This window comes from Mustela nivalis (genome assembly GCF_964662115.1).
Source record: "Mustela nivalis genome assembly, chromosome: 17".
Lineage (NCBI taxonomy): Eukaryota > Metazoa > Chordata > Mammalia > Carnivora > Mustelidae > Mustela > Mustela nivalis.
In genome coordinates this window covers 50740883-50756994 of record NC_139036.1, presented here as the reverse complement: position 1 = coordinate 50756994, position 16112 = coordinate 50740883, and the positions used below count along the sequence as shown (strand labels likewise).

The window sequence follows — 16112 nt, the reverse complement described above, 5'->3', positions numbered from 1 at the left end:
ATGGAACTCTTTTCTGGGGGGAAAAAGAAAACTCTGTGAGGACTGAGGATTCCAAAGAGGAACCAGATGACAGCTTGAACAAAGACATGGGGACTTTGGGGGAGGTTTTCCCGGCGCCAGCGCGTGGCCTGCCCCCCCCCCCCCCCCCCGTGGTTAGTAAACGTTCCCCTGTTTGCCGGCTCAGCCCACGCTGGGCTCTTTTCCAGTGTCGCCGGTCAATTCAAAAGAGGGGGGGTTGGACCGGAGCCTTTATTAAGGGAGCTTTAAAAAAAAAAAAAAAAACAACCAAAAAAACCCAACTTGGTTTCATTCTTGAGGATAATGGCCCTGTTATAAAAAGGAGAGAAAGGAGGTCTCTGTGGTGCCATTCTTCTAGTTTTACCAGGGAAGAGGGGGGCGTTTCGCATCCTTGGGAGCTTGAAAAGGTTTCCTTTAAGCCACAAGAAGTGGGGGGGGGGGGGTAATCGCTCTAGAAGTTCTGCCAGAAAGTAGAGGGAAAAGAAGGAGGGGCTCCTTTTCCTCTCTCCAGATATTTTACCAGTTGGGGCAGACCCGAGGAATCAGCTGGCTCTTTTCTGGAGCGTCCCCGGGTGCCTGGGGTGCTGGGGATGGCGGGAGGCCCCAGCCGCACCGCGTGGCTTGGGGGTGGGGAACTGTGGTCTGAGGATGTCCCTGTGAGTGAGAAGACACGGGCGGATGTTCTCGTACCAAGGGGAGCTCAGCCCGTAAATGTGGGGATTGGGGTCGGTGCCTTTGTCTCAAGGCTCGAGGGTGTCAGGCAATATACGAGCGTTAATTTCTCTAGAAGAAGTTAAATTGAGCTCTAGGCTCTCCCTTGGCAGGGCTGGTGGGAGACCCAGGTTCCGTCCTGATTTACTAGTAGGGGAGTCCTTGCGTTCTTCCCTAGGGTAGATCCAAGAATTCTCTGGGCTTTTGTGATCCGGAGCTTTGGGGACGTCCTAGGTTTTAAATCCACCGTTGCTGCTGAAAGGCCTGCTTTGGGGGCATGTGGGTGGCTCAGCTGCTCCCCGTTTCCTGCCTCACTCAGATACCTGGAGCTTTGTCCTGTGCCCAAGGCCGTGGTGGACAGGGTTGGGTCCCAAGAACCCATGGGTGACTTCAGTCAAGGTTCTGACTGACTCACCCCATGTTTGCACCCAGCACCACCAGCCACCCCCCCCCCCCCCCCCGCCTCTCCCCCTTTCTCTGCGGGCCCCGCCTTGTCCTCTAGGACAGCCCAGCACTCTTTGGCTTTTGAAAACAAATGCTCCAGCTCCCCCATGAGGCCAGAACCCTTGGGCTTCCAACGTCAAACTCCCCTTGCCCCCTTCGTTTAGGAAGAGCCCACAGGAGGTTAAGCAGGCACATTGATTTCCAAACATTCTAGAAGGTATGTGATCGCCACCGTAGGCAGTCCTCCTTGGGCCCAGCCAGAAACCCAATGGCAGCTGGTACTCACCGGCTCCTCCTCCCAAGGTGGAGAAAGAGCTAAGGTTGAACATGCCCCTGAGGTCCCCCCCACCTTGGGGCTCACTGGGAACATGGGGGAACAAGCCCAGATTCCGGTCCTGCGGCTCCGTCTCCCACTAGGGGCGGCCGCGTCCCCGCCGGGCCAGCTGGGTGGCTTTCCCCCAACCGCAGCCCCGTCCTGCCTTCCAGCTCCGGCCTCCCTTTCATGCGGCGCCACCTGCGCTCCAGCCCGAGCCCCGTGATCCTGAGGCAGCTGGAAGAAGAAGCCAAGGCTCGAGAAGCGGCCAACACGGTGGACATCACCCAGGTCATGAGCAAACTGGACCGCAGGAGCCAACTCAAAAAAGAGCCGCCTCCGAAATAAACCCGCGGCTGCTGGGGGCGGGGGTGGGGGGCAAGCAAAGAGGGCCGGGGTCGGTCGCAATCTAGAGGATGCCGTTCCGCGCTAGTGGGGCACCGGGATGGCCAGGGTCACCCCGGAGTCCCCTGAACTCCTTCCGGGGGAGCCCTTCCTTGCACCGCGGCGACTAGAGCTCGTCCTTCCGCTCCAGCTCACCAAGGGACAGGGTCGGCAGGGATACGGGGAGGTCACCTGACTCAGTGGCTGTGTGACTGCCTGTCTCCCTGGGGAGGCTTCCTGTAGCAGGAGCATAGAGAAAACAGGCTGCTCCGTGTCCCACATTTGCTTTGGAGAATGAACCAGAAGGCCCCCCTCCTCCCTCCAGGCATCGTTCTGTCAGGTACATCCGTTTCAAACAGCTTCATGAAGCTCCTTACCCCACTTCCCCCGTCGAGGCTCCGCTTCTGAAGCAGGCTGAGATCCCTCCAAGGCGCTTGCCGCAGGGTCCCCGAGAGAGGCACGTCCCCTGGACATGTTGCATCTTCGCAGAGAGGCCCTGCTGAGACAGGGCTGGCGAGCTTGCGCTCGGAAACAGTTACGGAGGGTCCTTCCCTTTTGTCTCCCCACATCCCGAGACATGCTAGGGGAATCCGTAGCTGTAGGGATGAAGGACTGGAGCCAGAAGCCTCCAGAGCAGTCAAGGGAAAATGGCCTTCTGCTGAGCATCCTTTGGGTAAAGGAAGGGCGCTGGTGTCTTCTTCGTGGGAAGAGAGAGAGGGTAGCTGGACATATGGATATTTTCAAGACAAGTTAGGGTCAAAGAAGATACTCCCCGGGATCTTTTTCTAGATGTTGGTGCTTCCCTCCTGTGTAGCTGTAGCCTGGGTCAGCCCTGTGGTCGGGGTGGCGGGGGCCGGCAGTTCTAGCTCCGACCTTGGGAGGACTACAAGGTAATCCTTGGAGCCAGCCTTACCTCATACACCTGTGTAGGAACTTGAAGGGGTTAGAACAAACAAGTCAGCCAGAAAGGCACAAACACTGCCCAGCCACAAGACTCGCCCATTTGACACTTTTTCCGATTAGCCACTATGTACCAGGGACTGGTGAGGACAATGGACGTGGTCTCCGACTCCCGGAGCTCACAGACTAGGACCGACGAACCACAGTGACGCCGACCGTTATCAGTACCTTTGCTGACAGCTGCAGAGCTGGGGCGCCGTGTGATAATCAGTGTTCACTGCTCATGGGTTTAGGGTCATCTGTGTGGCTCTGCTGATCTTGGAGCTCACTCCCCCGCCTGGGGGCTTGGTCTGTGGGAGCCTGAGCTGGGATGAGTGGAATGATTCTTCTCTGCTTCTCATGTCTCCTGTCCTCCAGCAACCTGGCCTCGCACAGTCTGTGGCGATGACGGAATTGTAAGGGAGTCAGTGGCAATGCCAGAGTCTTTTTTTTTTTTTTTAAGATTTTATTTATTTATTTGACAGACAGATCACAAGTAGGCAGAGAGGCAGGCAGAGAGAGAGGAGGAAGCAGGCCCCCCGCTGAGCAGAGAGCCCAATGCGGGGCTCGATCCCATGACCCTGAGATCATGACCTGAGCTGAAGGCAGAGGCTTTAACCCACTGAGCCACCCAGGTGCCCCGGAAACACCAGAGTCTTGAGGTGTAGACTTGGAACCAGTGTGTGGTCTTCTACCTCATGTTCTTGGCCAGATCCAGTTACAAAGCCAGGCTAGAATCAAGGGCTGAGGAAAAAGACTCTATCTCTTTGGTGAGAGAAATTTTAAAGTCTTGTTGCAAAAGACGTGGAGAGAGGAAGGGATGAGCAACCGGAGCCATCGTTGCCGTCGACAGCCCCAAGATGTGGTGAGATCTGTACCAGGTGTTAGAAAGGAAGTGGAAACGGCACCATGACAGAGAACAGGAAGGAGTTGCGTCTACTGGAGGCTTCTCTGAGTGACAGAAAAGAGGATGGGGAAAGGTGGGCCGTACAAAGCATGTGGGGAGGCAGGGAGAGCTTTCCAGACAGAGGGGACCACAGCCGTAGGAAGGGCCTGTTGAGGGAAAGCAGCTTTGAATGACGGCAGCGCCAGGCGAATGGAGCCTCATGGGCACGGGAGAAATGGTTCAGCTTGAGCTTGGAGAGGTGGGCAAGGCCAGGTCATCAGGGACTTTTTAGGTCATTGTAAGGAGTTTGTGGCTCTTGGTTTTGTGTTGGCAAAAGGATCCCATGACTCACTCCGTTTTCCGTAGTTGTAGTCTAGCTTATACTCTGGAAGGGCCACCAGAGGTATGTGTTGGGAATCTCTCTTTTGAAAAATGTCAGAGTCCTCCAACTCAAGGAGAGTACCCCAAGCAGAAATTTCTGGTAATGGCCATTGTATATTGACTGACATGAGGTGGGGCCATGTCTTATCGCTTGGAGCCTCATGCCTGAGGCCTGGCGGGGTCTGTAGAAGCATGTCTCCCATGAATGAGAGGAGGGAGGGAGAGAGGAAGTAAGTAAGTAAGTAAGTAAAGAATGGAGGGAGGTTGGTAGGAAGGAAGGAAAAGGGCCTTGGACTTGGAGATGGCCTCTCGGTCTCTGGTTCTAGCACTAGCCGTGTGGCCTTGAACAAGTCGCTTACTGTCTCTGCTTCTTGATTCATGAAGGGAGGGCTTGGGACCAGATGCTTGTTTCTTGAAACAGACTTTGTGAATTCCGGGAACATACCCAGCCTGGGGCCTCCATTTTACATGAAGATTTGGAATGGGATGAAACAAGTAATTTTCCATTTTTTTGTGTTAAAATAATCATGAATAGATTATGAGCTAGAATGCAACATGGACATGAATTTTTTTTTAAAGATTTTATTTATTTATTTGACAGAGAGAGATCACAAGTAGACGGAGAGGCAGGCAGAGAGAGAGAGAGAGAGGGAAGCAGGCTCCCTGCTGAGCAGAGAGCCTGATGCGGGGCTTGATCCCAGGACCCTGAGATCATGACCTGAGCTGAAGGCAGCGGCTTAACCCACTGAGCCACCCAGGCGCCCCTGGACATGAATTTTTTAAGATAAAAATTCAGGCATCAAAGACATTTCATGCTTGGCTGTGGCAGGTTCAGGCTTTGCCCTCAGACTCTTGGGAGAGGACGTTTATCTGGCTCTCCTGCTGTTTGTCCTGCTTTCCCAGGGAAGCTTGAGAAGCATGAAATAATGAATATGTACTCGCTACCCCTTCCGGTTACCCCCCCATGAGCCAAGACCACATGCCTGACACAATGGTGATGAGGATGGCGGGGTGTCAAGTGCATTGTGAATTCTTCCCGTTACCAACTGGGTTGTGTTCATCTTTGACTCAACCATCCGCCCGCCCACTCCCTGCACAGAACACGTCTGCCTGACAGCCGACCACCGGGGGCTCTGTCTCAGGCACCTGGGAGGGATACCACACATATCAGTGGAAACTTTCTCAATGTCTGTCACCCAAGGATCCCACCATCTGATGAGAGGCACAGACAGGCATGTAGCTAAAGTTGGTTATCATGCTTATGGGATAAAGGCATGAATAAGCACTGCGACACTCCCCATCTGAAGGAAGGCAGGAGATAAAGGGCTTCGCTCCTAGAGAGCAACTGCTCCATCCCACGAGGGTTTCTTGAACACCCGCTCTAGGTAAGGACCAGTAAAGGGTGTTACGGCAAATACAAAAATGTAGGCGAGGTTCTCCGCCCTTGAGGGGCTGACAAGAGTGTGTGGATGCAAATGGCTGCCATGTGAAATAGAAGGGGGACCGAGGCTGGGGTGGCATACAACACCCCAGGGGCATGCAGAGGTAGGAGAGGGTCATCTGGCCTAGAGGACTGAAAAGGGCCCCACCGGGAAGTTCTCACGTTTGCTAGTCAAGGAGCCCCAGGTTCTGACCCAGTTTTAGGGCTTCCTAAGAGTGTCTGCTATTGGGTCCCAGCAGGTGGCAGCTGTCTCTGCTGACATTGTTTCTGTGAGACAGATGTAACATAGCCCCATGAAGTCCGTTTGAATCTAGATAGCTTTGAAAGTAGGACTTGTTTGGACACTATTACTGATGTATTTAAGTGATTATGATGGTCTCTGTTATCTGTGTACTCAGCTGTCATCTTAATTCCTTAATGGTGTATTTTAAATAGCTTGAGTTTCTCTACCCATGGTGGTGTATATCTTATGCTAGACTATAAACTATGGGGTAAAGTACCAGGATTTCCTTTGTAGAATTTCATGCTCAAGCTTACTTTTTAGAGCACAGACTGTTCTTGTGAGGGTTGGGGTAATATAAGGGCTAGGGACAATAGGTAGATATATCAGATAATGGCTGGCATATAGTAAGTGCTCAATAAATGCTGGCTGCTGTTACCAGTGTCACAGTTATCACTGTCACTGTCATCCTCATCCTCACTGTCCTCCTCTTCACAACACTGTCATCATCATCACTATCATCACCACCACTGTTATCACCACCATAAGCATCATCACCACCCCTCTACCCGGATCATCACCACCATTGTCACCATCACCATCACCACCACCGTCACCACCATCACCATCATCATCACCACCAACACTACCATCACCACCATCATCATCACCACCATCACCACTATCACCATCATCACTGCCACCATCACCACCATCATCATCACCACCATCACCATTGTCACCATCACCATCATCATCACCACCAACACTACCATCACCACCATCATCATCACCATCACCGTCACCACTGTCACCATCACCATCATCACTACCACAATCACCACCACCATAACCATCATCATCATCTCGGCCACCATCACCACCATCACCATTACCGTCACCACAGTCATCACCGCCATCACTATCACCACTATCACCATCACCACCATCTAGTAGCATCTGGTCTCAGGGTAAGCTTGGGCTTTCTTGCATCTGTCAGTGCACTACCATACAGTGATTCATTATTCTTTATTATTTAGGGCATTTCCTGAGGTGTGTTTACAGCTTTGTTTCCCCAAACCTTCGTGCTTCTCTACTCTCTCAGAGTCTTGCAGTGTGGCCCTCCCTGCTCTCCAGCGGCCATTAGGATATATTTGAAGGGAGAAGAGTGGGCACTGATGTCATGTCCTCTGTCTATGAAGGGCTGACTAGCAACAGTGCAGTGACTTGTCCATCTTTTGGTCCCAATCTTCACCACTATGGTAAGGGGACGGTCTTGGGCTGAACTGTGCCAGATGAAGTGGTAGGTAGGAGGTATAATGTGTTCACCCTTGTGGATTTTTCTCCATGGAGCCCACTTTGCTTATTGGCTTTTGGAGGCAGTGGGGGAAGGGAGAGCAAGGAGGGACTGGAGGGGGCGCTATGTACACTGCATGTTGAACCCGAGTGCGGCTCACAGGACGTGGGCCTCCAGGTGGCTCTGAGGTCTCCTGCAAATTCTCAGCTGGTTTCTAGGCAGAAAACGAATCTCATCTATTTGCACCGCCTGCTTTGCCTTCCATTGAAAAGCCTGTGATTGTGTTCTCATGTCAACGTACCTACTCCATTTCATGCTCCTCTCCCCCTTCTGTTGGCTCCCTGCATAATAAAACAGCAGCACAAGATGAAACAAAGCGAGCTCTCAGAGCTTCACTGTGTCTCTGCGTGTCACATTTCTTTGCTACGTGCCTTGCATGCCGCTGCTTTGCTACCTCGCACCCGCAGTGGGTGTGGCATGGGCTGGAGGGGTGGGGCTAGGTCTCTGTGGGAGGGGCCAGAGTCCTGGGGGGCGATGGGCTAAAAAAGGGGTCCAGGACCAACGGGGCTATGGCCATCTGCCCAGAAGAAAGGACCTTCTTGGGCCAGGTAAGTCCAGCAGGACGTGGCTACATCCTCACCTGTCCTGTCATTCATCCTGGAAAAGAAAGTGCTGAGGGAGGTGAGGGAGGAGGAGGAGGGCACAGAACTGGGGTGGAAGGAGGCAAATGGAATGGCGCAGCCTGTCATAAGCTGTACGGTCTTGGTCCAGCTGTCCTCTCCACAAGCCTCAGTTTTCTCATCTGTCAAGTGGGGCTGATAGTGAATTCATCACAGATTCTGAGCAAGTGGGATTCCAGGTAATGTACGGGAGGTGGGATGTCCTCAGGTTATTGAAGGAGGAGAGTTGGGTGCCACTCTATCTCTCTTGCCAAAGCCCGTTTCCCCCACTTTGGTGTTGCAGCCCACTCTGCAGGACCCCAGGTCCTATCTGAGCCCCACACGCAAGGGGATGGCATGTGGATCGGTAGACAGAGCAAGGGCTCTGGGGTTACACACTCCTGGGGTCGAATTTTCTTTAGTTGTCCTGTTAATTGTCCATTGCTGTGTAACAAAGTCACATGAGCACCGCCGTTTATAGGCTCACGGTTGGCCAAGTGAGGTGGGCTGGGTCCTCTGCTCATGGTCTCACACCCACCATCACACCAGGCTCCTGTGTTCCTGTCGGGGGGCTCTTGGGTAGAGCCTGTTCCAAGTTCATTAAGATGGTTGGTGAGATTTCAGTGTCTCATTATAGGATTGAAGGACCCAGTTTTGGGGTGGGTTTGTTTTTGTTTTTGTTTTTGTTTTTGCTGTTAGCTGACGGCTCTACTCAGCTCCTAGAAGCTGCCCCAACCCCCCTCCCGGTTTCCCCCTTCCGTCTTCCAGGCCAATAACAGAGAACTTCTCCTTCATTGAATTCCTGCTGTGCTTCCAACCTCTCTGACGTCTGTCTCTGGCCCCTAGACTCAGATCTGAAGTTCATGTGATGAAGTCAGCCTCGCTCAGATGATCCTTTGTTGATGTCACCTGTCACAGCATGTGGCCTGGCCAGGGCGTGGGGCTGTCATGTGACATTTACAGCTCACACCCACCCTGGCAGACAGGGCCAGAATGTAGGGACCATGTAGAGTCCACCTGCCACCGTCCCCGGTGGCGGTGGGAGCCTCAGGAGGGCGATGAACCCTTCTGGGCCTCAAACATCTGTTCTCTAAAATGGGGGAGTCACAGATACGTAGATAAACTCGCACGTAGTAGATGCTTGATAAGTCATAGGATCATACTCCTTTCCCTTAACTCTTGTCTCCTGAACCCTTCATTAGAGCAGGCTTTCCCCTTTGTTGTTAATTCTTTTTTTCACAAAATATTTTACTTATTTACTTACTTTGGAGAGAGAGCAGGCGAGAGAGCATGTGAGTAGGGGGAGGGGCAGAGGGAGAGGGAGAAGCAGGCTTCCCGCAGTGCAGAGAGCCCAGTGCGGGACTCGATCCCAGGACCGGGAGATCACGACCTGAGCTGAAACCAGGAGTTGGACGTTCTTGTCTGCAGATTGTGTCCCAAGTGGAGACCCTTGTCCCTGTAGAAGGACAGTGTTGGAAGCACAGTGCAGGGCTCCTCAAACCCACCCGGCATGATAACAAAAGCGTGACCTCGGGTGTCTGGTAGATGCTTTCCCTCAGTGACACCCACGGAGAGTCTCCTCCGGTGGATCTGGCTGGGGCTGGGACCTGCACTTGCAGCAGACCCCTGGGGTGATCCTGAGGTGGGCTGATAAGCAGCTCCCCCCCTTGGGAGGTGCAGCTCGCTGTGAACTACACCGTGAACTCCACAGCCCACAAGCCAGGTTTCCAAGCCCGCCCCACTGTCCCCAGTGGCCTGTCCTTGGGGCTTGCTTTTCGAAGCATTAGTTTTCTTATCTGTAAAATGGGCGCAATGAGAGTTGGGCATCTCACCGAGTGTCCCCGGAAATAAGTGCAAATGAACCATGGAAAGGGCTCAGCCCAGAACCTCGTATTTGCCAGTTCTCACTGCATATGAACAATGCCGTTTACAATGACTCTGTCTGCCCAGGGACCCCAGGTCTGGGCCTTGGCTCTGGTTTGTTGCCTGTGGGTGTTGGAGCATAGGAACAGAATCAGCGACCCCCAGCTGCTGTTTCAGGGTGGAATGGAGCTGGGGCTTCGGGGAGCTGGTGGGGGAGAACGGAGCCCCTGTGGGAAAGCCTTCTGTGGCCTCCTGGCCCTTCCTTTCCTCCAAAAGCTGTCCTGGGCTGTGCCTGCCCTTTCCTCTTCAGGTTGGGATCTGCTCACTCAGATGACCTGGCAATCAGGCCACATCCCAAGGAAGCCAGAAGCCTCCAGCTCAGCGCCCGGAGCTGCCCTCTTGTGGCCCCAAGGCAGTGCCCTGGTCCCTCGGGCAGGCGGGCTTCTCTACACTGGGCGTCTGGGTGACCATGCCAGTTTCCAAGAGTGTTCGCTGTTCACTGAAATCAGGGGCCGTGTCGGCCCAACTGTCCCAGAAGGTCCCTCTTCCCCATCAGGACCGCATACCCTCTAGCTGGGCTTCAGTGTGGTGTAAGGCCACAGCCGGCTTTCAGGAGGGGGCCTGGCCAACTGGGCCGATGGGCCCTTGGAGGCCCATCTGTGGAGGAAAGGGGACAGCAGACAGCCTCCCTGAAAATCCCATTTCTAACGTTGTCAGCTCAAAGCTCCCTTGGGTGTCTTTGCCGGAAACTGCCTGGTCTGGCCCTCCTGTCCCCTTGCTCCTTAACTCCAGGGCCGCGGGAGCCCAGGGAAGTTGAGAGTCTCCCTGTCTCCTCGGACATGTCCAGGTTCCACCTCGGCCTTTATTTCTGGCCGCCCTACAGTGTTGCGGGAGGCACGGGCTGTGCCGGGGCTGGGCCCTCCCCAAAGGACGGCCAGAGGGACATGGGCCGGGGCTCAGGACCAGGAGGGTGGTCTCAGGCCTGGCAGAGTCAGCAGGGCACACGGGGGCCTTCTGGTCTCACCGCCATGCTCTGGTGCCCATGTCTAGATGCCTCCAGTCCTCAGGCTGGGTACCAGGGTAGAGCAGGATGGCCCGGCGTGTGCTGGGTACTAAACATCGTTCTCTGGGGGACGGGGAGTTGAGGGGCGATTGGAAATCCCAGCCTGGGCCGACCCCAGCACCCCAGGTGCAGAAAAAGACCAGCATGGGATGTGACTGCCCGGCTCTAGGCCGGTGCTCGGGAAGGGCAGGCCCCTTGGCAGAAGCCCTGTGTGGGGCTGTGCCAATGTCCCAGGTGGCTTTGGGCGCCCTTCCCAGCTCCCCAGTGAGCAGACACAGCAGGCTGTGCTCAGGGCACCCAGGGGCTAAGTTAGCAGAGGGCCCCGTCCATCAGCCAACACCACTCACTCTGAGCTCTCTCTCTCCTTCCCTGCAGCCGGGCCCGCACACTGCTCCCAGCCCTCACCTGGCCGTGTACACCGGGACCTGCGTGCCCCCCTCTCCTTCCAGTCCCTTCTCCCCGTGCCACCGCTCCCCCAGGAGGCCCTTCCCCTCACCCAGCCGCTTCATCAGGAGGCCCAGCAGCGCCATCTGCCCCTCCCCCATTAGGGTGGCCTTGGAGAGCTCTGAGCAGAAGGGCGAGGCCAGCGGATCCAGTGCCTGCCCGGGGCCCTCCGACTCTGACATGAGGGAGGCCTGCGCCGCCGAGAACCCCTGGCCCCGGCCCCAGCCCAAGGCCCCGCCCAAGGCCCGCGTGGCTCTGTCCTTCAGCAGGTTTCTGAGACGGGGCTGTCTAGCCTCCCCCGTCTTTGCCAGGCTCTCTCCCAAGTGCCCCCCTGTGTCCCACGGGAAGGTGCAGCCCCTGGGGGATGTGGGCCAGCAGCTGCCACGGCTGAAATCCAGGAGAGTAGCGAAGTAAGCACCAGAAGGGATCACGCTGCGTGTGCGTGCGTGTGTGAGTGTGCAAACACGTCTCTATGCACGCATGTGTGCACGTCTGTGACGGTGCGCGCACGCACGTTTGTGTGTGAGCACGCACATTTGCACACATCTGTATGTGTGCACGTTTGCACATTTGTGTGAACATGCAGGGTGCACATATGCCTGCGTGTCTACGTGCACACTTGCCTGTGTGTAAGCGTCCACAGATCTCTTTGTGTATGCATGCACGTTTCCACAGTTGCCTGTGTGAGCACGTGTGTGTGTGCACGTCTGTCGGTGGGCACGTGAGTGTGCGTGTATGTCTGTGGCGGGTGCTGGGGCGCTGGGGCTTGACCATGGTCTGGAACTGGGGGCTGGTGGGTTGAGTAACGAGGCTGCTAGGCTAGCAGACGTGAGAGCGGGCTGTTTGCCCGCTGGACAGTTTCCAGAAACTTAGCGTTGTCTTCCCTGCTTCCTGGGAAAGAAAAGGAACAGGTGTCTTTCCTTTCCATCTTGTTCCCCCTTCCGGGCCGCCCACACCCTGCCCCACCACCTGAACGTTAATCAATCGAACCCATCGCACCTTTAATAAAGGGCAGGAAGGGTCAGTGTTGGCTGTGGGAACCACAGGGGGTGGGGACTTGGGTCCCCTCCCTGTCTGAGGTGCCCTCGCCTCGCCACCCCCACCCCTGCATCCCCCGGCAGGCTCCCAGAGGGGCAGGCAGGGATCCCTGCTTCCGCGGTCGTTTCTGTGAAAACCGCTGTGCCCAGTCTCTTCTGAGAGGTGACCCCTCTCGACTCCATTTCCAAGATCTCCTGATCTCCGAGAACCCCACGTGTGCTAAGGCACCTTTTTGGGGTGCAGAACTCTCTGAGGGGGTGCCCGATAGCTCCCGGACCAGTGGCAGAAAGGAAAGTTACAGACCAAGCAAAACTGAGAATCAGCCCCCACCTTTATTTGGTTTTGGGGAGACGGTCAGGGGTATCCCTGCATCAAGAAACCTGCACCTGTGTTTGGCCTCGCCTGGCGTGGGAAAGGAAAGCTCCCCGCAGAGGTCTCAGTTGTGTCCCCGACCTCTGCCTCCAAGTGTACTTGGGGGATCACAGGGGCCAGAGGTGGTTGCCTCTCTGCTGCCTCTGTCAGTCCGGGCAGGTGGGAGGGGGGTGAGGATGGAGGGTGAGCCCGTCTATCGATTCTTCCCAACTAACCCTGCTTGGGGAATATTCTAGCTTTGTGGCCACTGCCACGTCACACACACACAGGGCTTTTAAGAGGCTCTTTGCTCAGGTGTCACCACCAGTCTAGCTAGACTGAGGATTCTGTGCAGGAATGCCCTCCTGGGACCTCCTGAACTCCCCCAAACCACAAGAATTCAAGGCCCTCAAAAAAGAAGCTAAAGCATCTTTTGACTCAGCCTTAATACAGCAGGAAAATAGGAGTCCCTTGCCTCCGCCAGTAAAGGAGGTCCCTTGAGCCATTTGCTGCACCCCAAGCTTTTGGCAAATACCCCTGCGTGTCACCCTTCTCCGGGGATGTGAGCGAAGCGAGGACTTGGTGTCCTTCCTGTCCCTATGCACTTGCTTTCTTTTTGTGCCTGAAGCTTTTTCCAGATCAAAGTGGACGTGCCTGCGCGGAGCGGAGCCTGCCTGATGGACCTGGAGGACGGCGGGACAGGAGACTCGGGTGACCAGGCCATAGAGAAGGAGGTCATCTGCCCCTGGGAGAGCCTGGCCCAGGGGAAAGCCAGCTGAGCCAGGGGTCCCGGACCAAGAAGACGCTCCCGGCAGACCCCGCCAGATGGGACCATGGGCACGCTTGCCCTCGAACCGAAGTGCATTGCGATCACATTTGGGGGCCGGAGAGACAAGACGGGTGGGGTTACGGGGACGTGTGCGCTGGCTGGGGTCCTGATGGCCAATTCCTACCCTTCTTCCTGACCTTCCCTCCCTTGGGCAGAAGAAAGGACTTTACTTGCTGCCTTAAAACCGATAAAAGGTTAACTTGTAAGGGTCTCTTGGATGGGAGTGTTAGTGTGTGTCTGGTTTTATTAGTTAGTTAGGAGCTACTACTTATGAGTTAATGTGTTAAACTCATTTCTGCTTTGGTTTTAGGGACAAAGGGACATTCACTGTCAAGAACTCCTTCCCTGTCTGCATGGGTTTGCGCTTGACACTCTTATATCAGCAGAGCTCCCTAGAGTGGGACACCATTCAGGAAAGGGGGTGCGGGGAAAGGCATCTTTCTAGAATGCCTGGTGTGTTGTTTCAGATCCACCAAGAAGTAGAGACGAGATGGGATTAGATGGGGATGGACTGGGGGAAACACCTGTGACGCATGAGGAACGGAAGCCGCAGAAGGGGGTGAGGACCTTCAGAGCATGTGCGGGGCTGGCCTCTGGGGGAGCAGGCAGGGAGAGTCTCAGATGGCAATGCAGCTCCCAGAAAGTCTTAGCCACGCTGTTGGGGTGTCCCTGAGGCAAAGTCACCATTGGAGGTGTCCTCTGTCTGGCAGGAATGGTTCTGCCTTAAGACTTCCACATGCAAGGTCGCTGGCTGGTGACACCCTGGGGGAAGTCTGGCCCTGGCAAGGACACACGGGTGGCCATCTGTCCATATGCTCCCTGCGGTAGGAGATCTGAGCCCGCATGTTCCTATCCGATGCATGCAATCTGGTAGGCACCCTGGAGGTGGTGCCCCACCCTTTTCTCCCGGTTGTTTACTCAACAAGTATTAATTGAGTCCCTCCACTGTGCCAGGCACCATGCTAGGTCCTGGGCATGCAGCTGTGGGTAAGACTCCTTGCCTCCTGGAATTCGTCTAGAGCGGTGGTTCCCAACCAGGGACAGCATTGCCTCTAGCGGACACTGAGGAGGGTCTCGAGACGTTTTGGGGTGCAAGGAATGCTACTGGCATCCAGGGGTAGAGGGCAGGAATGCGGCTGAGATTTCACAGAGCGCCGGTGAGTGTCCTACCCCGTCACCAGAGAAGGTGATCTTGCCCAGCACATGAAGTGGCCTTGCTGAGAGCTCCTAGAACAGAGGTTACAGGTTACGTCCGGTGCTGCTGGCCCCGTGCTTCTTGTCTCTGGTTTCTGCTCAAAGCCCTGATATGTTACCTGAAGGGGTCCTGCTGGATTCTGAGTGGATTAAACAGTGGGTTGAGGTTAAGGGCTACACGATAAAACAAAACAAAACAAAACAAAATCAAAACCAGAAAACCTTTCTTAAAAGTTGCACGGAAAGTTGTCACAGGAAAAAAAATTCAAGTGTGTTGCCAAACAGCTGGTTGTGCCCCTCCCCTTAGTCCTTGGCTTCATCAGATTTCGATCAGTAGACGAGAGCTCCTCACTTACTTTGAATGTTGGACACTTACCTTATTGAGCCCATGCGCCCTGGGGCTACTGAGTCACCCGTCCTGATACGGAGCCTGAATGGTGACGAGGTGCACAGCTCACACCTGGGCTTGCCGACCATGCCCGGAAACACAGATGATTTCGTACGGAGGGAGCATCTCGTTTTACATTCTATGGAATCCACTCTTGGAGGCTCAAGAGTCACTCATTCAGGGGTCAGGAAACTTCTTCCAGAGAATACAGAGACTGGGCTGGATCTTTCTTGGAAGGCGAGTAGGTTGATCATTTGGTGTCTTTATTTGCAAAGCTGGTCCAACACGAGATCACAGGCAAAGCAATCCAGATATTTCATCTATCAGCGGCCGGCATGCCCAGACTCGTACCCTACAGCTATGGGGCTCCGCTCCTAAGCCCCCAGGGACCTAAAGAGAAACCAAGCCCACCCGAATCTTCAGCATCAAATACTGAAGGCTACAGCATTTGCTGGTTGGATTAGGTGAGGTCCAGACTCAAGGGCAGTAACCGAGAGACCCAGAAGGAAGGAAGGAAGAGATTCGAACATGAAGGAGTTTTTGACTCTGTGATATCATTGCCCAAAGCGGGGAGGCAGACAATGGTGAATGGATTCCAGGGAAGAGAAGAGATCTAAGGGCTCCATCCATCCCCTAGTCACTGGCATGATCATTCTCCACCTTGTCTGGATGTTAGAATCTGCTGGAACCTTGAAAGATCTCGATGCTTAGGCCACGCCCAGTCCAATCAAGTCAGGGTCTCTGGAGGTGGAGCCCTGGCATGGGGATTTTTGAAGACACTTTCCCAGATGATTCCCATGTCCAGACAAGCTCGAGAACCACCAGCCTGGGGTAGTGATTGAAGCTGGTTCCCCACCCCCACGTCCATGTTCACGCTCAGAGAGACAGCAGGAAAGGAGAACGTGGAGGGGCCTTGAGTTCACGACCTAGAAGTAGCAGCTGCCATTTCCACTGGGCATCCGTTGGTTTGTGCTTGTTCACATGGCCACACCTAGCCAAAAGGATGCTGGGAAATGTAGCCTCCGGTTAGGTTAGGCCAAATCTTTGTTCAATATCTGCAAAATGCAGCCCCACTCTCTTCATGGCTGGGCGGCTTTGCCTTCATCCAGATGAAAACCAAACACCAGGGGAGGGGCGAGAAGCGCAGCCGATTCTCTCATGGGGTTCCCTTACTGCTCAGAGGCAAGCCGGGGAAGTCAGATCCACGGGTCACCGGTAGAGGCAGGACTACAGGATACTCGAGTCCTGC

The 16112-nt window shown here is 54.8% G+C and overlaps 1 protein-coding gene across 2 annotated transcripts in view; it reads left to right on the top strand.

Annotated features, from left to right (window-relative positions):
• Window positions 1-13499, top strand: part of RGS9 (regulator of G protein signaling 9) — a 66608-nt gene extending 53109 nt beyond the window's left edge. For both annotated transcript variants that reach the window (XM_082708397.1, XM_082708398.1), the window contains exons 17-19: window positions 1660-1777; window positions 10995-11473; window positions 13081-13499. In XM_082708397.1, coding sequence (XP_082564523.1) covers window positions 1660-1777; window positions 10995-11473; window positions 13081-13231 — 748 coding nt within the window. In that variant the 3' untranslated portion in view covers window positions 13232-13499. The remainder of the gene's footprint in view (window positions 1-1659; window positions 1778-10994; window positions 11474-13080) is intronic.
• Window positions 13500-16112: the final 2613 nt, after the last annotated feature.